This window comes from Lotus japonicus, chromosome 5 (assembly GCF_012489685.1).
Source record: "Lotus japonicus ecotype B-129 chromosome 5, LjGifu_v1.2".
Taxonomy (NCBI): Eukaryota; Viridiplantae; Streptophyta; class Magnoliopsida; order Fabales; family Fabaceae; genus Lotus; species Lotus japonicus.
The window spans coordinates 50,463,058-50,482,207 of record NC_080045.1 but is presented as its reverse complement, the minus strand read 5'-3'; the positions used below and the strand labels follow the sequence as shown (position 1 = coordinate 50,482,207).

The 19,150-nt window shown below is 33.4% G+C and overlaps 2 protein-coding genes and 1 long non-coding RNA gene across 8 annotated transcripts; 1 reads left to right on the top strand and 2 right to left on the bottom strand.

Annotated features, from left to right (window-relative positions):
• The first annotated feature begins 11 nt into the window (after positions 1-11).
• Positions 12-4,233, top strand: LOC130716768 (uncharacterized). Of its 5 annotated transcripts, none has more exons than XR_009012149.1 (7): positions 12-511; positions 717-826; positions 917-1,138; positions 1,215-1,414; positions 1,875-2,073; positions 3,326-3,471; positions 3,731-4,233. It is a non-coding gene; the product is annotated as an uncharacterized LOC130716768 (long non-coding RNA). The 5 variants fall into 5 exon arrangements; XR_009012152.1 differs by having other exon boundaries at positions 14-316; positions 458-511; positions 3,326-4,233; XR_009012148.1 differs by having other exon boundaries at positions 16-511; positions 3,326-4,233.
• Positions 4,234-4,989: 756 nt separating this feature from the next.
• Positions 4,990-7,809, bottom strand: LOC130719680 (F-box protein PP2-B11-like). The gene is made up of 5 exons (XM_057570291.1): positions 7,264-7,809; positions 6,645-6,796; positions 6,265-6,553; positions 6,050-6,171; positions 4,990-5,586 (listed from the first exon to the last, which is right to left on the bottom strand). The coding sequence occupies exons 3-5, from the start codon at positions 6,514-6,516 to the stop codon at positions 5,160-5,162; spliced, it is 801 nt and encodes a 266-aa protein (XP_057426274.1). The 5' UTR covers positions 6,517-6,553; positions 6,645-6,796; positions 7,264-7,809; the 3' UTR covers positions 4,990-5,159.
• Positions 7,810-9,691: 1,882 nt separating this feature from the next.
• On the bottom strand, positions 9,692-13,403 carry LOC130719678 (uncharacterized). Of its 2 annotated transcripts, none has more exons than XM_057570289.1 (6): positions 13,247-13,403; positions 12,508-12,611; positions 11,678-11,755; positions 11,492-11,563; positions 11,245-11,351; positions 9,692-10,833 (listed from the first exon to the last, which is right to left on the bottom strand). In XM_057570289.1, exons 1-6 carry the CDS (start codon positions 13,268-13,270, stop codon positions 10,253-10,255), a joined length of 966 nt encoding a protein of 321 aa, XP_057426272.1. In that variant the 5' UTR covers positions 13,271-13,403; the 3' UTR covers positions 9,692-10,252. The 2 variants fall into 2 exon arrangements, with proteins under 2 accessions (XP_057426272.1, XP_057426273.1); XM_057570290.1 differs by having other exon boundaries at positions 11,678-11,750.
• Positions 13,404-19,150: the final 5,747 nt, after the last annotated feature.

The window sequence follows — 19,150 nt, the reverse complement described above, 5'->3', positions numbered from 1 at the left end:
ACCCTGGCCATTCAATTCAATTTCTAATCCAACGGTTGGTTTTCACTCCTCACCTATGACACATGACATTGTGGGCCTTGTTTTGTTTTTTTGTCCAAAGTTACTATTTCAATGACGCAAGATACACGGCATTTTTGTACCTTAAGCTCCTCTTCCCCGATTTCATCATCCATTGCGGATTCGTGGCTCTAATGGTGTACCAACAGCTGAGTTTCGTTTATCCAATTCTTCACTCTTTCATTGAAACCCCACTACTCAATTGATCCTACAAATAGTTTACCTACTAATATTCAATTGATGTCCTACAGGTTATAGAGTAATGGCTTTCTTTCATTCCTACTCCTATAAATACTCCTTTGCTTTTCTAGAGTGTGTGTTCATGCAGTGTTCTCATGGTTTATCTCTTCATTCTTCTCTTGGTTGCTTCATTGATCTTGGCTGTGAAACGTGAATGCAGCAACTGATGTATCACATTGTTACACTTACTGCACGCGATGGTTCTTCTATGGAGGTAGTGTTCAAGCACTCAACCTAATTTCATTGTTTTATTTAAATCCGTTGGCTTTTTTGTTTTATGAAGTCCGTTTGTTGTTTGTTTTTTATGATGTTTTTAAACTTCTGATTTTAGGCTTTAATTGTCAAGTCCCTGGTTGTGATTTTAAAAATCCATGTGATGATAACATTTATTCAATGTTCACTCCTTTGTGTTTTCTCAGAAAATGAGATGAAAATGAAGATGGGAGAGTTGAATGAGGTTATATCAAATTTGAGGATGATGATTTCCTCTTTAGAAGAGAGAATTACAAAGGAAGAACGAGATAAATTGGTAAGGTTTTTTTGTTGCAGCATTGTGATTGGACATACTGAGTGATATCCATTTCTTTTGCTTGATGATCCATTTGTTGTGGTTTGGCAGCCAGGAAGCTATTGATTGTTATAGAAAAGAAAAGGATGCCAAAGTGAAGCTAAGAAGATGCAAGCTTCACTTTCAACTGAGCTTGACAAAGTTCGGTATGAGAAATAAGCTGTTGAGAAGAAGGTAACGCTATGTTCTAATTAGGAAAATTTATAGTTACCAGTTAAAAATATGGAAGCCCCCAATTCCGACAAGAGTTATTGCCCTCTGATTATTATTCAGGTATTTCAGTTGTTTTATTTCTGCTTATTGCCTCACTTAATTACTCTTGTCCTATTGAAATTGTTGATTTTTGCAGGCTATTTCAAATGAGACCTGTACAAGCGATCACAAGAGAATATGAGTCTACAACAGTACAATAGTCGCCTTCAGTCAGATCTTGAAACAACTAATGAGGCACATAAACGACTAGAAACAGAGAAATCAACTATTGTTGAGAACCTTAGCAATGTAAGAGGGCACAATAAGGCATTGCAGGAGCAGTTGTCATCTCTTAAGGTAAGTTGATTAGTGTAATATTTGATTAATGTTGTTGAGTTTTCTCTTTCACGATATATTGTTAATGTCACATAAGAGATTTAATTCTTAATTCTTAATTTTTCCCATTGATGATTTTGAAATATTTCAATTAAGTGAAATGCCGGTGAACAAGTTGGAAAGTTTTGGCTTTGTCATGGAGTGATAATAGATTAGTTGAGCTTGGTATTACGTACTTGCCTTAAAGTTCTTTTGATTGCACTAACGTCCTTCTTCATGCAAGCACCTGAATTTTAACTTATGCAATTTTTAACATGTCATATATAACCTTCGTGTGAAGAGCAGAGAAACCAAATAATTTGGACTTGGAGCTTTGTTCATTGTGCTTATTTTTAATAGTGACTTCCATTTTATCATTTCTAGAATCTTAACAGTTTTCTTTTTGTGTTGTTTGGTTCCATCTCCCTATTTTTCTTCACAGGCTTCACAAGATGAGGCTACTAAGCAAAATGAAATTTTAGCAAATGATCTCAAATGCCTCAGAGAAGAATTAAAGCAAATTAGAGATGATCGTGATCATCAACAGGCCAAGTACATTCTATAACTGGAGAAGTAGCAAAATAAAAAGAATATACAAAGAAATCTTGGATACCTTGACAACTAAAACTAATGCTCTTGAGGTATGTTGTGCATCCTTTTAGTGATTAAATTTGCACTCTCTGTTCATTAAATTTATATGACAGTGTCTTTATTCCTTTATTTACAGGAGACATGTACTTCTCAAATGGAGCAAATAAATATGCTGCAGCAGCAGTTGATTGCTGAAGGGGAGAAGTTAAATGTAAGTTGGTTGTGTCTCTGTGTGTATTTTTTTAACTTTAAATACTAATTTCCTTGGATGATTTTCATAACATCATTTAAGATAATAATTCTCTTTGTTATTTTGGAATCTAGCTACTTGCTTCTTGTCAGGGACTATTTTTTGTGCCTCAAGGCTGATGGGGTTGGGTACCCCTGTCCCCCATTAGTATGCTTGGCTTTCCAAAAAAAAGTTATAAATATCTTACGTGTTATCAGAATTCATTTTTCTTTGACATAATTATTGCAATCCTCTTTCACTTGAGTTAAAATTTTATGTAAGGGAGAACCTTAATTGGTTTTGTTTGTCAAGATTTAATAACTTGGGCGTGTGCATTGGGTTCTTGAGTTTTTTCTCCCATTTTTCTTGCTTTTCTCTCTGTAATGCTCCTCTCTTTCTTTAGTTGCTAGATGATGTGTTATTTAAATTTACTCAGGTTGCTATTTATGAAGTAGTTGGAACTTCGTTATGTTGCCTCTAGACCTCGACAGGGTCTCTTTTGATACACTCTTCTTGGCTGGTCATGCATTGAAAGAAGCATATCCGTAATCTCTAGACAAAAGACAGTGATTGCTAATGTTGATATGTTTACTTCTTGGTGTCAAACCATAGTTACTCAAATTCTCAATCCCTCCATGTCCATTTTTTTCACTTTCAGTTTATTCTTACAATCCTATGTATCAGGAGGCTTGAGTTGTTAGAATGGACAAAACTTTACTGGGAATTAAGTCAAGGGTATCGTAAAGTAAGAATGCTTGATTACACAATCCCTATGATAAGCCTTTGACTTCCAATGTGATATACTTAATTCAGAACTTAAAGCAAGTGGAGAAAGTAAAGGAAGTGGTTCATGTCAGAGCCAGAAGTAGTCAATCTAATAATCACAGTTTAGCAGAAATAATATCTTTCATAAATCCCCTTAAAGCCAAGACAGAAAATTTTCATATCCAACATTTAAAAAAAAAAAAATTCATCAAATATGAATAAACTCAATGACTTTAGCTAATTTTCTTGCTTCTTTGATCAGATAAATTAATGTGGAGTAACTAACATCCTTGATTATTGTTATTCAGGTTAGAAGAGGGAAAATCAATGAGAAATTAAGTAGTCCTGAATGTTACAAGGTCAAGAGTCAAGACATTTAGCATCAACTTGAAGTGAAACCTTAAGTAGCCCTGAATGTATCAACTTGAAGCGAAACCATTAGTTGACGAAAAAGGTTCAAATTTTTTGCATACATGTTTTGATTTTGATAAAAAAAAATTGAGGCTATTTAAGTACAAGAATAGTTTTTTTTCCCCCTTGGAATTTCAGCTTTCAATGGAGTACATTTTTGGCTCATAATGCATCTATTTGAGTGTTGTCTACACCTTAGGCATACTGGTTTTGTAATTCGTAACTTACTAGATTATTGCTTTTATTTTATTTAACACGTAATATGCATTTATTTCCTAACTCTCCTTTGTCGTTGACTGCAGAGAAGCTATGGTCTAGACTTAAGTTATGTTTACTGAGATTTTTTAATTCAAATATGGTTGTCCTATATATGATGTGAGGTGACATATTTTAGAGATGCCCCGAAGATTCAATAAAAGTGGTGAAAAGAAGAAACATGAGAACCAAGGAAGAGAACTCGCTTCTGGAAAATACAGTTGTAAAATGTATTTGTATAATTCAAATACATCCCAACATTGATGCCAAATTTGTCTCAAACATAGCTTAAGGAGAATTTCAATTTCGTCTGATGGAAAATAGAAGAGTTTATTTTTCCCCATTGTCTTGCTAACTTGTAAGTTTTAGATATTAGTCATCCTTAAAAGCTTAAACTTTAAGATTGTGCTTTTCTCTTGTGGGGAAAGTCTTGCAGTGCTCTAAGTTTTAGAGATCAATCAACCTGAAATTTTAGTGGCATGTATGTTAGATGAATATTTGTCTATCACTTAGACCTTTCCTTGAATTGTGGCACTTGTGTGTTTACATGTTTGCTTGAATGTATTTATTGTTAATACTATCCAAGGTTTGCTATGCATGCATGTGGTACTTGAATTTGTTGTGACTTTGCATGTTGTTTAATGTTGAGAGCAATTATATGATTGCTCCATATTTGTTCTTTTTAGATACGGATTGAAGAATGAGTTATTTTGGTGACTACTTTTTTCTATAATTGTTGTAATCCGTTGATAAATGGATGTGATATTTCTATTATATACTTAGTTATTATTGAAGTATGATATGGTGGAGCATAATGCCAATATGTAAGTTGATTGATAAAGTTTTTATCAAGGTAATTAATTATCTTACTATTATAAATAGTTTAATTATGTTTGTGTTTCATTAAAATATGTCTTGACTTTATAATTTTAGCATTTGTGCATTTCCAATAAATACTGTAACATTATTATTGTATTATTATTATATTGAAAATTTGGAAAAAAGCAAAATACAACTTTGTTATACATATTAAAGTTAATAATCAGTGTATTGTCACCTATGTATTGACAAAGTTAATAATAATTTTGTTGATTTTATATATGTGAAAAGATTACAAATTATTGACATGTGAGTTAATAATCAGTGTATTGTCACCTATGTATTGACAAAGTTAATAATCGCTCGTCCGTGCATCGCACGGAAACGGGATACTATCCTAGTAAACATTATGATTAGCAATATAGCTTATGCATATACTTTTACAAATCAGCTGCTTGGCATAGTGGTTTCTGTATAGCTCTATTACCTGAAGTGCCTAGGTTCGATTCCTCTATTTGCTTATAAAAAAGAATGCATATACTTTTACAAAGAGAGCTACCGTTTGGGACAAGAATAAGAACACATCACATGGAAGCTAGCATCAAATCTGATCCAAGCCTTGTTGGGTGATTAAATTAAATAAATAAATTTGATTGCTTAATTGTGTTTCTTAGGTCTAACTTCTATTCCTTCAAGAATGAGACCGCTCTTATAATCTTGCATCTCTGTAACACTCATCTGCAAATCTTCATCTTCTAGGCCTGAATTGAAGAACTCCCCCATCTCAATCTCCAACCAACCATCGCTTCTCACACTCGGACATTGCAATCCCTCTACTCTGTAGTGCGGCCGCCTGCCGTCCAAGTACGGATCCCATAAACAAACATTTTTTGTCATGCTTTGGCCACTACATACATTCTTTAATGATAATTCCACCGGATAATCACGAAATTCATAGGAATAATGTTTAATCTTGAACACAAGAAAAGCTCCATACTGAGTATTTGGGGACAAGAAATGGGTGTTTATCATCCCACGAATTCCAAGCCACCACACATACCGAAGCTTAGCAACTTCTGGAAACCTGCTCATCAAAAGTTTTGCAAAAGTTGCAAAGATAAGATATATACATGGAAAACAAAATGTTCGAAGTGATTCATTGCTTCCTATAATGACTACTCGTACAAGTGTATTGTGATGACCGTACCTAAAGTGGCCACCAGTATTATTTTTCAAAAACGATTATAGATATTTCGTAACCAAAGCTAAGTTCAAGAGTTTGTCTACACAGAGGGAAGGAGAAAGAAGAAAGCGATTGAGAATGTGAGGGGAGAAGATGGTGTGACAACTTAAGTATTGAGTTAGTGTTAGGGTTTAAGGAGAAGATGGTGTGACAACTTAAGGATTGAGTTAGTGTTAGGGTTTAAGGTTGGGGAAGCATAAGAAGAAATGGTGGAGGAGGTTGGGTTTGGATAAGGTGAGATGTAAAGATGGCAAGCCAAACTGAAGTAAAGAAAAAAATATACAAAACTTAAGAGTTAACTAACCTGGACCCTTTAAAGTTTTTCCAGTAGCACCAGTAACGCTCATCGTCACCCGAAGCAATAAAAAGATCTCTGACACCAAGCATGTAACACTTCTTCCCACTCTTTTTGTCCAACTGTAAGCTCTGCACTTCATACTTTAATCAGAAAACGCTCGAATTAAGACTATAATGTTAAGATTAAGATATGCGAAATAAAGATCTGATGAGTGTATGTACCTTTTTACCCTCGTAAATAATGATAGGATGATCAGAGAGAGCTAGATAGAGAGCTTTCTTTGAAGGAGCATTGGCAAGAGAAGGAGACTGGGAAACGATGGATTTGAATTCGGAAGGGAGAAAATGTTTCCAGACAACATCAGAATTAGCAGCAGAACAGAAGGTCTTTGAAACGACGGAGAGTCTGGCGACATCCACCGGAGTGGTGCGAGACAGTATGGCAGCAATGCATTCTTCTGGCAAAAACTCCATTCTTTTTCTTCTCCACTCCCAAGTGATGGATTTATTCCTATGCAATCAAAACTAGAACTAAATACGCAATTATGAATATATAGGACGTAATCACAACAAAATGAAAAAAAATAAACTTGATCTAATACCCTGTAACAAGGAAACCTTCCGTTATAACCCAGCACTTGATCCTCCCACCTTTGTTATGCTATTATCACGCACAAGTAGAGCCTGTATGAATATATTTCAAGTTCACACTTCCTTGAAATTAATTAATTAATCAATCAAGTCTTGACACTCCCTGCAATATATATTCCATTCTCTTTAAACTAAAGTGATCGAGATATAATCAATTATAACAGATTTATCACATAATTTAAAGGCTTAAATGCATTTGTTGCCCCTGATGTATCGCTAATGTGCAAAAGACAACCCGACTCTTTTTTTGTCGACGTTTGTACCCTCAATGTTTTGAGAAAGTATAGCGAATGCCCCTCCGTCAGATTGATGTTAAAAAACTAACGGAGGGGCTGACGTGGATTTTCTTTTTTTATTTTTCTTTTATTTCCTCAGATGCCACGTCATTAAATGAAAATAAAAACCTTGAAAATTTGTAGGAGAGGTTCAAACCCAGGACCTCGTAGTGGCAAAACACACACATTACCAGTTGAGCTACATGGAGAATTGTTTAATTTAACAACCGGATTTTATTTATTTCATATATCTTCTTCATCTTCTTTCTTCTTCCCTTACCAATCAAACTCTAACCTCACCATTGTTGCATCTGAGCTTGTGCACTTCGATTCTGACTTGCCCCATTACAAAACCAAAGATAGGGTGTGCAGAGATCCTTCTGGAAATGGCAGAATCGTTTCACCCATATTGATGTGGGTAGAAGCTCTTGACCTCATCTTTCAGAAGCTTTCAAAATCAAATTTCGATTTTTCCAAGGTTGCAGGTGTTTTTGGGAGTGGACAACAGCATGGTAGTGTTTATTGGAAGAAGGGTAGTTCTCAGATTTTGTCATCATTGGATGCTAAGAAGCCATTGTTAGGTCAGCTTGAAAGTGCCTTTTCCATTAGGGAGTCCCCAATCGGGATGGATTGTAGCACCACTAAACAGTGTTAGGGAAATCGTTGGGGCGTGAAGGGTGTTCGCCACCATGGTGTCGTCGTGCCGGGATAGTGGCGACGACGGTGGCTGGTGGGGCTGCGGAGGAAGGAGGTTCAATCTGGGTTGGGCCGTTGGGGTTAGGGATTGGTAAGGGAAGAAGATGAATGATGAGGAAGAAGATGAAGAAGATATATGAAATAAATAAAATTCTCTTGTCAAATATATTAGTTGTCCATGTAGCTCAATTGGTAATGTGTGTGTTTTGCCACTATGAGGTCCTGGGTTCGAACCTCTCCTACACATTTTCAAGGTTTTTATTTTCATTTAATGACGTGGCATCTGAGGAAATAAAAGAAAAATAAAAAAAGAAAATTCACGTCAGCCCCTCCGTTAGTTTTTTAACGTCAATCTGACGGAGGGGCATTCGCTATACTTTCTCAAAACATTGAGGGTACAAACGTCGACAAAAAAAGAGTCGGGTTGTCTTTTGCACATTGGCGATACATCAGGGGCAACAAATGCATTTAAGCCTAATTTAAACATTGTATCATATTTAATAATCCTAATTCTCTTTAATACGGTTGACCTCTTTATTTGAACATCTACATTAACATCAGGCTTATCATAATTATTGTACGGTATTTGGATTTGAAATTTGTACTTCCTAATTGCCGTAATTGTAATGTTATTCTAAAATGGAAAATAAATAAGAATATTTTTAAAATTAATAATTCAAAAGAAATAGATGGAGGACTAAATTATATAATAATTGTCCTCCTTTGTATGGGTGTGCGAAAAACTAGAGAACTAAATCAAACACTAAATAACCAAATTCTTTAAGATAATATGGTTTTTATATAAATAACATTGTGTTTACGGGTGAATTTGGTAAACAAATAAAAGAGCGATTGTGAAGTTCTTTTAGTGAAAACGCTATAAGAAGTTGAAATTACAAACGAAAAACAAGATTTAGGGGCAGAATTGCTTAAAGGAAACGTTGCAAGCAAAAGTGCAGGAAAACGAAAGTAATTAATTGAGAAATAAACTTCATTGATTCAGACAAAAGGTACAAAGCTTTGATTACAAGATGAAACATTGCGTCGAAATTTAAAGGCTGGTTCAAACAACTACATACTCAGTGGCAAACTCTTGTGGCCCATGGAGTCTCATTGATTCGGACATTGGAGCTTTTTGAGTGTTTGTGAGTTGTGAAAATTGCGAAGCCTTTCTCTTTGTCTGATTCTCCTATTTATAGGCTTTCTTGATTCAACTGCTGGTGTTGTCGAAGCTACCCACGATCTGCCCAAGCTTCCCGCTCACGCTGTTGTTTCCCACGTTCACCACAAACCCACGTTCTGATGATAAGCCCACGTTCTGAAGCCGGTTGGTGGTGGTAACCGCTAGTCGAATTGCTTCTTCTAAGTGGCTTTGTCTTGAAATCCGGTTTGCTCAGTTGGTGGCGAATCTTAGCTTCAATCGATATGCGCTTGTCGAGAATGTCACTATTTCACACTTGGCTATTTCTGAAGCTGGTATTGGCCATAAATGTCACCATTTTCTCGACGTTGGCCTCCCATTTGGCTTTTCGCCCTTGGTGAAAACTCGAGCTAACACATTGTAAATGACTTTTTCATGAGGAAAGCAGTTTTTTACTTAGATGTTAGACTTTATATAAATTTAAATAATGATGTAGCAGAACCGCTGCCATCACCAATGTTGTCACTGCACAGTGCACACTCTTGCTTCCACAGTATCTCATGGTATCCATAATGGTAGTTGTTAAACACTATTTTTATGTGCTCAAAATGCAACATAGAATAATCCATAAGCAGCTCATGTAATAGAAAATCACGCTTGTATATCCTTCCTTATGTTTTTATACTCGTGTTATTCCTTGTTACATCTTTTGTCAATGCTGATTTGATTGTATGTTCCATGAACATCTCGAGTTACATACAGCAAAAATACATAATTTCATTACCTCTAAAATTCTGTAACAAATAACGTAAATGCCAACTTAGAAGCAGAAGAGAAACAAGGAGAAACCTGGAAATTTCAAAACACGATAAACTCTTCCCAGGAATAATAAACAAAAGCCAAACAGATTTTTCATTTTACCCCGGAATGACATTCTTGGCAATGAGATTACTTGGAATAAATATCGTTCCTGGGAATATGATCCTATAACTTCAAACAAACTCGCCCTATTATACATAACACTTTCCAGGATAGTGAAATCATGTATCCCTGGTCCTGGGAACAACCATAATGTATACTTTCACTGAACAAAATAAACAGACAAGAAAGTAATTGGAACTGCATATCTTACATGGATAACGGGCCATAACACCATTACCTATTCACTCAGCTTCCTCCATATGCCGAAAGAGGTCAAACAAGATCCTAGATAGTTCTTTCAGGATGTCTTTCGCGTTTCGACACTAGACTGCTTCAAGTTACTCCAGCACAATCAAGGAAGAACTAAGCGATTTGCATGAACCTCCTGAGATTATTGTTCAGAATTTGAGTACAACACGCTTCTTACTCATCTCCATACTGTGATTGGAATCTGGGGAGCACCTGCCAAGGTCCCTTTGGAACAACAGAATACGATTCTTGTTTCAAGATTTAAGAACCTTCTGTTCTAATTCTTATTAATTTCTCCATTTCTATTTCTAGCAACAGAACCATCCTTTCCAGAGTGTACTCCCAAAGCATGAGCAAACATTCTCTTCGCAGCTCCTAAGTTCTCCTTTTTCATGTCCTCTTTACTCACACTTTGCCCTTGTTTTCTATTTGGAGAGAATTGTGGCAAATGTTTCTCAACAGGTGTTTGATCATTCCTTTTATGGTGCGAGCCAGCATTAGAACTGCCTGTGTTTCTTATTTTGCTATTTGAGTTTCTTCTCAGGTGTAAGGACTCTTCAGAATCCTTCATGAGATTAGACTTCTCACTAGTCTTATCTTGACCATTTAATTCATCTGTGAGCACTTTATCCTTCATACTATCACTAACCAAGTCATTCTGATTCCTCGTATGGATCCTTTGACCTAATGCATGCGCAATCATACGGCGGGCAACCACAGGCACAGTTCGTGGCTTTTGCTCACCAGGCTCTTTCCCCTCTTCCAAACTCAGAGAAAAAATCCGCTCACGAGCAGCAAAATAAGCTGCTTTTCTTTCCTCCAGCGACTGTTGAATGGATGCTGCGTTTGTCTGTGAAACTAAAAAATATAACACAAGTTAAGGCACAGAAAACAGTGCAAATATCTACATTGTTAAAAAAACTAAAGGTCTATGCAATGGTACTGCTTTCCATGAACAGATCTGCAAACAAAACACTCATTCAAAGGAACACAACACTCAAACGGATACTTCTGGCATCCAATTGTGTAGCTGTAGCTTCAAAATGTTCACCAATACAGTGCTCTCATATGTTTATGTTTGCTGGATGCTCATATGCCTCTCAACAATCAGTTTCCATTTACTTCTACATCAGTATTCTATTTCTATTCAAGCTTTACCACATGAGTTATGTGTCATGTATTCTTGTAATGTTGGATTATACTTGTATGCCCAATATTGTAATGATGTACCGCGGTAACGGACATAAAAGAATCAGTAGCATGTATTACCTGGAGAGGCTTCTTTTCTCCTTAATATTTGATGCGAGTCGTGTGACTCCATCAAAGATTGAGGTTCATCATATTTCCATAGAATATCACTGACAAGGATAGAAGGCCTGCAATCCATCCATATATAAAGGATATTTCATTAAAAAAACATTTAAAATAATAGCTGAAATAATAAAAAAATAAAGTAATCCAAATTATGATTCATATAAAAGGGACCAGGAGGGATAATAGAGGGAAGTTAATTTACATAGATGTATCTGGACATCTCTCAAGAATCAAATGCCGATCATCTCCTTCACCAACAGATTCATGCGCAAACCTGGCATCAGTTATGCAATCATCAAATAAAAGAAAACTAGATGCAGATTTAAAATGAAAACCAGAAAGAACCTTTGAAATTGACTAGAAAAAATTAACTTCATAAGAAAAATACCCAAATATCTCAGCAAGGCGATGTAAGAGAAGACGGTTGTAAGAGTTCATTGGCTCCAATTCCAAGATCCCATCTGAACTATAGTTCAATAGAAATAGGTATTAAGAAATATATTATATGGTACCAACTACTAAGGAAGCTTTTAACCTCTACTTAAGAGGGGGGAAACAACTATTTGCCACAGCATACATAAGCTAAACAGCCACAAAAACGAGCTAGAATCATATTCTACAAATGACCAATCAAACGTAAAGCTGCTTTCCAAAAGCCCATTCTTTTACACTAAAGATAATTTCTATTCCAATCCAAGAGAAACTGGGTAAGAGATGTACTATATGGTTTTGAAATCAACAAGCAAACAGCCATGCTAAAAATGCTGATTTTTTATGCACATAATAAATGAACCCTTTTGTTTTCTTATAAGAACTTACACAACTAAATTAAAAAAATCATTACATTCATTTTGAAACCATATTACATTGCAATGTATTTTTATAATTTCTAATGTATTAAACTACTTTCGTTTCTTTTAGGGGCCATGGGTGGTAAACACATAGTACACACACAAATTTATAAGTTCAGTTTATTAAAGAGAGATACTCGGAGAAAAACATCACCCCGTTGTTTAAAATTATCCCTCCTCATTGTCCTTTGTAATCAAGATACAAAAATAGAAAGAAAGGAAAAAGAGCAAGAAACAGAGTGTTCAACTTCATCTACGCCAATGTTAGTAGAGACAAGTCCAACATTAATAGTTTCCTTAACTAACTTCCACGGTCTAGAGCAATTTTTTGGACTAAACACTATTCAAACCCCATCATAAATGTTACCTTGTGTCATCAGCCTCGAGAAAGTTAACTAAGACTTCCTCCATTGTGAGAACTAGATGCTTGCAAGGAAGATTGTCCTTCACAAGAAAAGCCAACTCCTCAACCTAAGATATATAAACATTATTAGTATCAAAACCAATTGAAACTTCAAAAACAAAAACATAGTATGGCAAAAGATATGCTCCTTAGGGTCATGCCAGTTCAAATAAACTAAGGTCCCGTTTGGGAAAACAACTTAATTAAGCGGTTATGGTCATAAGCGCTTATTCATAAGCTATTTTAAAAAAACTATTGGAATAAATTGAAAATAAGCTATATATAAGCATAAGCTCTTTTTCATAAGCTATCCTGAGTAGCTTAGGAAAATAAGCTCAAAACACGGGCATAAGCGCTTATGCTATCAGATAAGCTCTTCCAAACGGGGCCTAAGGCAAAGCAAAATCATCATCAGACATGATATCAAGTTTACACAACATTGAATTTCATCACTCAAGCATTTACCCTCTAAAAAATCCTTCAATTAACATGAAAAAAGGAACAAGCTTGGGACTAAAACTCAGCTTAGGGTTCTAAAAATTGAAACTTTACATCAAACAGAGCATTTAACTACCACTAAAAGAACAATAAAAAAGGAAAAAATAAACCCAGAAAAAATAGGGCATAGGATCACAAAAATTAAAATTCAGCAGAGCATAATCCATGTAAATTGAGAGGAAGAAAGAGAATCGAAAAAGCGTACCATGGCGAATTGGGTCATACTCATATTGAACAAAGTCAATGGCAAAATTAGGGTTCAGGTTCCCAATTCAAGTTCTCAATTCGAATGCTTCAGATGCTCTCAATCAATGGCTGCGTCTTTGTGTTGCCCACCCTTTTTTCCTTCATATGTAATTTTTTACAAAATTTATCTTTTTGTATTCTTTTTGAATTTAATGAATATGCACTTTTTTTGTTACAATTTATTTTTTTGTATGAAGATTCAATTTAGGATTTTAAGTCTATTATTTTCGGATGTAGCAAAAAAGGATTTTAAGTCTATGCAATGTGATAATTATTATTTTTTTCTTTTTTATAATTGTTTGTAGAGATATACATGGTTTTTTACATGATTAACTAATCATATTTAATAAAAATTCACATCATATCATATCTTATCTTATTTTATACTACATATTATTTTTGAAATTAAAAAGTGACAACTTCGACAAGTGTCACTCTCTCATTCTATGCATTTCTTCATAAGTTTTTTGTCATATTTATATTTTATTATTTTTTAGTAATTTAAATACTCCTTCCGTTCCTTATTAACTGTCCACTTTAAAGAAAAAAATATGTTCATATATATCTATCCATTTAGGCTATGTTTAGATTTCACTTCAAGTGCATCAAACCAACTTTACGCACATTCCAAGACACCAAAAGTAAAAGTAACAATTTCCTTCATTGAGTTGAAAACACTTTTATGTTGAAAGTAACTGAAATCCAAACACACATTTAGGCTTCGATTGGTGGTGAGGATAAGATATGATAAGATATAATATGTGAACAGGATAACAACAGGATAGGATAAGAGCAGGATAGACTCTTATCATATCCTATATTTGAGGTGCACATGATAAGGAAAAGATATGATAAGGAAAAATGTATCAGATTTATATTTGAATAAAAAATACATTTAAAATTGATCATTCTTTTAAATTTAATTTCTTTACATTTTCATGAATGCGTCTTTCATGAATGCGTCTATATTTTAAAATAAATAAAATTAATTTAAATTTTATTAATTAGCTTATTTTATTGTTTTGAAGATAGTCTATGTTTTAAATAAAATTATGCGGTTAACCAATTGGTTTTCACTTAGTTGTGACACATGATAATTAACAATAAAAGTTAACTAAATTAAATTAAGAATATTATTATTTCAAAAGTACTTTATATTTAAATTATAAATTATTATATAAGTAGATAAATAGTTTTAAATAATAAGAGATGAAAATAAAAAATTAATCTATTACTATTAAAAAATCAATATTTGTAATCAATAGTTTTCACTTAGTTGTGACACATGATAAACAATAAAAAATAACTAAATAAAAAATATTATTATTTCAAAAATAATTTATATTTAAATTATTATATAAGTAGATAAATAATTTTTAAATAATAGGAGATGAAAATATTAAATTAGTCTATTATTATTAATAAATCAATATTTAGTTAAATTAATATTTTTATATTTATTAATTAATATTATTATAAATTATATAATATTAAAATAAATTAATTTGGAGTTAGAATACTGAAATAAAATATATAACTGGTATCATATCCTGTTATATCCTAACTCCCCCCTCAGGATAACTTTTACACATGATTGACAGGATAGGATAGGAGACATGATAGTGTTATCCTATCCTGCTGACGCAACAAACAGTAGATAACAACATGATATGATTATTATCCTGTCCTATCCTATCCTATCCTGGCCACCAAACGAGCCCTTAGAGTTTCAAAAGAGTATTAATTGGTGTTTTTCCAAGAAATACCCTTACAGAAACAATAAATGAAGAAAGATAAAATACATTTTAAAGGGTGATATAGAAAAACAAATAATACTTTTATGAAAATCAACACAATTAATTGTTTTCCTTAATTTGTATGAACATTCTCTTCCTAGACAGATAAATAGGAACAGATGAAGTATTAAATAATTCTATATTTTTGAAAATAATTAATGTTAATATATTGTATTTAATAGTTATTGATGACATTAGAATTGTTAACAAAAGTCAACTGTGACTTTTTACGAAAATAACTATTGTCTTAATTTGACATTTAATGACATTAGAATAATTAATTTTGTTTTAATGATTATGATATTTTACACTACAAAATAATTTTTTCATGTATATTTATATTTTCTGATTTTTAGTAATTTAAATATTAAATAATTCCATACTTTCAAAAATAATTTATTAATTAATATTTCATTTAATAATTATGAATGGAATTATAATAATTAATTAAAATTTGAAAATAATTATTGTATTAATTTGACATTTAATGGTTTTAAATGATATTAGAATTATTAATAAAAGTCAATTGTGACTTTTCTACCATTAAGATATATGCTGATAAAGTCTTTTTTAATGAATATGTTTATTTTTTATATTACAAAATAAAATAAAAATTGAATGTAATATCTTACGTCCAAAATAATATCAAATATGCTATAAAAAATTGATATCAAATAGTTTTAAATGATCGATTTGAAAATTAACTTAAAAAATTTGTATTTTATGTTTTCGTATATACATCTGGAAGATTAAAATGATTTTGGTATATTGATTAAAAACATAACAAATTATAGATAAAAAAAATTAGAATGTAGCTCGGATTAGGAAAAAAAACCTTAAATAGGTGATTTGCGTATTTAAAAAAGAAAAAGGAGAGAGGAAATATGAAAAGGTCTGATGTATGCCAATAAAATACTCTTGTTTCATTCGTGCATAGCGCGGGATCAATATTAATTATTATTTAAATTTGTAAAAATAATTTAATTAATTATATGAAAAATACCTTTTGTTAATGATGTAAAAATATAATTTAATTGAAATATGGGAAGAACTTCAACTTTAATCTTTTATGCCCTCCATCACAATGTTGCAATTGGTATTTACTTTTGTCTCCTACTTTTATTAATGTAGTTATTGTATCACATGGGAATACATCGTAATATGGAACTTGGATAAATAAGGATCGTAACATTAGTATAAAGAGCATAATAAACTAAAATATTTGAAATTCTTTCCACTGAATGAGCATATCATTAATTTCAAAAAAAAATGAAAAGAGCATGTCATCCATGGAAAAAATATATCACTTTTGTTCCATAAGAAGTTATCATAAGTGTTTTTTAATATGTTTCTATGAATATAATTTTGAATTATACAAATCTTAGTGCATGATATTAAAATTTTGGTTTAACGAAAGTGACTTCTTTCTTTAGAGATTGTTTGCGCCTAGTGAGCAAGAAGAATGATCTAGGTTCAAAGCCCTTGGAGGTAGAGTTTCGAAATAACTTAGCCGCTTTTAATTTTAAATGAGAATTCATCTCTTTTTACAAAATAATTTTTCCCCTTTTATAGCGAATTGGTACAAACCAAAATCTAAACATCTAATGGACTTTTGGGCCTCATAATGCTCGACAAAAAATCTTTTACAACGCTCCTAAGGTTTGATTCTTCCCTACTAAGCATATCGCTCAAGTATCCTCGTTGTTAGAACTGAAGGGTGCCTGCTGGTCTCCATGCGGTTCGCCAACTCGTCATACTTGTTCAATGAATGATACCCTAACCTCGTCCTCTAATCCGCTTTTTGAGGCTCCCTGCTTTCCATAGTCATAACCACTTTGAGGGGATTGCCTTGATAAAGTTAACTATATGATAATATTATCAAGTGTGTATAAAAGTTAATTATTTGATTGTAGAATAATATGATAAGTATTACAGTCTATAAACAAACGTTGGATATATAATATAATATTTTTATAATATCTTATACTATAAGACTTTATACTGTCCAATATGTCAACAAAATCTAATAACGATTTGGATATCTCATGTCTAAGGTAGAGTTTGTAGGTGCAAAGAAACTAAAATAAACTACTTTATTATGGGACCTACATAGTTTAACAAGCACTCTTTCGGGCAAGGCAAGGGTAGAAAGAATCCAATTTTCTTCTGCAACGTGACAATCCAAAAAGAGAATTTTGATTGGAAAGTTTCCCACAAAACATAAGCATGTGAGTCACTCAAATTGAGCAAAGCATCAATATGGCAGTGAAGGCTCATAAAAGAAGTTCTGGGTTTTAATGGAAATGACATGGTCATGATTTGTGCTCCAAAAATGTGAGTGAGTTGATTAAACTTTATAATAGAGTGGTATAATCTTGATCAAGAGGAGCAAATAAAGATGGTGAATTCAAATTAAAGTCTTATCAAATAAGCTGTGTCTACACAACCCCATTTTCTTCAGATGCTATAAATGCAAACAAAATGGACTAGTCTTATTGAAACAATAGGGTACCACAGCATACAATATTTCCAAAGCCTAGTTCAAAAGTTTTCTTGAGTGGTTAATTAAAGAGAGGTCGATCCTTTAAGCACGTGTACGGAAAGGGTAGTGCCAAAGTATGACTTCTCATGTGCTGTCTCTTGAAAGCGCTGCTGTTTTGGCATCATTTTCCTGTTTTATGAACATCAACATCAACTCTTAGTGACAAAACAATGAGTGCAATCTCAAGTTAAGTTTTTTATTTCCTGTGAATAAGAATTAAGATTATCATGATTGTACCTGCAGTTTATTCATAATACATAGGATGCTAAGCAAATATCATAAAACAACACGTGTTCTTCCGAAATTATATTGTAGCAATCTCCCTGCTTCTAGTGATTCTACACGGTCTTGATTGGCTTGTTTGCACGGTGAAGCTACGTACATTGACTAGGTGTGGAGGGTGTACGCGTAGAAGATGCTCTGACGCTGAAGTTAGTGAGAGACCAAGAACGTATCTTAGAGTCTAAGAAGAACTCTAAGTTTAACCTAATGAATATATAGTGTCTACGTAAGTAAATGATTACACTTTTATATATATATATAGGTTCCGGGTTCATCATATTTGTTTCAGCATGTCTTTAGGACACCTTGGAGAAGGTCTCCTGAGATCGTGTTGCCCTTAGGCAGCCTTGAGTGATTATTAGTAAGTGAGTCTGCGTTAGGTCGGTCTTAACTGGGACGAGATGTTTCTTAACTAAGTGATCTTGTCTGCCTCTATAATTTTCATTTAATTGCGAAACTTTTGGACTGGCTAAGATGCTATTATGCCTATTCGCATTTTGGGCCGGCCGGAACACAACAAATTTGAACTTAATAAAGATCTGGGTCATCTAAACTTCCATAATGCTCAATTGATGAAAAACTTCCATTATATGACAACATGTGACTATGTCAGGACTTCTTCCAAGTGCGCCCAACAAATGAGATATTTCTTGTGAGGAGGATAACCAAGCAGCCACTGTGTCAAATATCACTTTGGTCATTTTCAATAATAAAATCATATGAAATTAGTACTTCATTTTGAGAATGACATATTTCACAACTAATTAAAGCAAACTTTGATTGAGTGATTGGGAAGAACTGAAGAAGAGAAAAGGGAAAGAAACCTACGAGTTAGAATGTGACTCACTCTCAAATTTGATCAGCATATGTAATCCATAACCATGATCTCTGATTACGACACAATCAAATAGCTAGTCAATGTTAACAGGGTGAAAATGACAATGATATATATACTCACCTGATATGTGGAAAATCACATACCCTTCAACATTTCTAAATGCAAATATAAGGTGTTGTTGTCATGATGGGGAAGAGGGGCACATGAAAGGTTAACTCACTTCTGGTGTGTTGATGAGTTAGCATTGCACGTGCCCTGCTTCTCCATCATGCTTAGCATGCACCTTTCTCAAGCCAAGCCACTAGCTAGTGTCTCTTTTGAGAATCTCACTACAAGAAAAGAAGCTAGCTAGCTAGAGAGTGAAGAGAAAAAAGAAAAAGAAAAAGAAGGTTCAGGTATCTGCTA

What these genes read in the sequence shown, in the direction of transcription:
- LOC130719680 (XM_057570291.1), bottom strand. Translation starts at nt 6,516, where the DNA reads ATGGAGTTTTTGCCAGAAGAATGCATTGCTGCCATACTGTCTCGCACC. An exon ending in TTATTTACGAGGGTAAAAAG is followed by an intron (nt 6,172 to 6,264) that starts GTACATACACTC and finishes TATGAAGTGCAG; the next exon opens with AGCTTACAGTTGGACAAAAA. An exon ending in AAAAACTTTAAAGGGTCCAG is followed by an intron (nt 5,587 to 6,049) that starts GTTAGTTAACTC and finishes TTTGATGAGCAG; the next exon opens with GTTTCCAGAAGTTGCTAAGC.
- LOC130719678 (XM_057570289.1), bottom strand. Translation starts at nt 13,270, where the DNA reads ATGAGTATGACCCAATTCGCCATG. An exon ending in AGATGTCCAGATACATCTAT is followed by an intron (nt 11,352 to 11,491) that starts GTAAATTAACTT and finishes GATGGATTGCAG; the next exon opens with GCCTTCTATCCTTGTCAGTG. An exon ending in GAGAAAAGAAGCCTCTCCAG is followed by an intron (nt 10,834 to 11,244) that starts GTAATACATGCT and finishes TATATTTTTTAG; the next exon opens with TTTCACAGACAAACGCAGCA.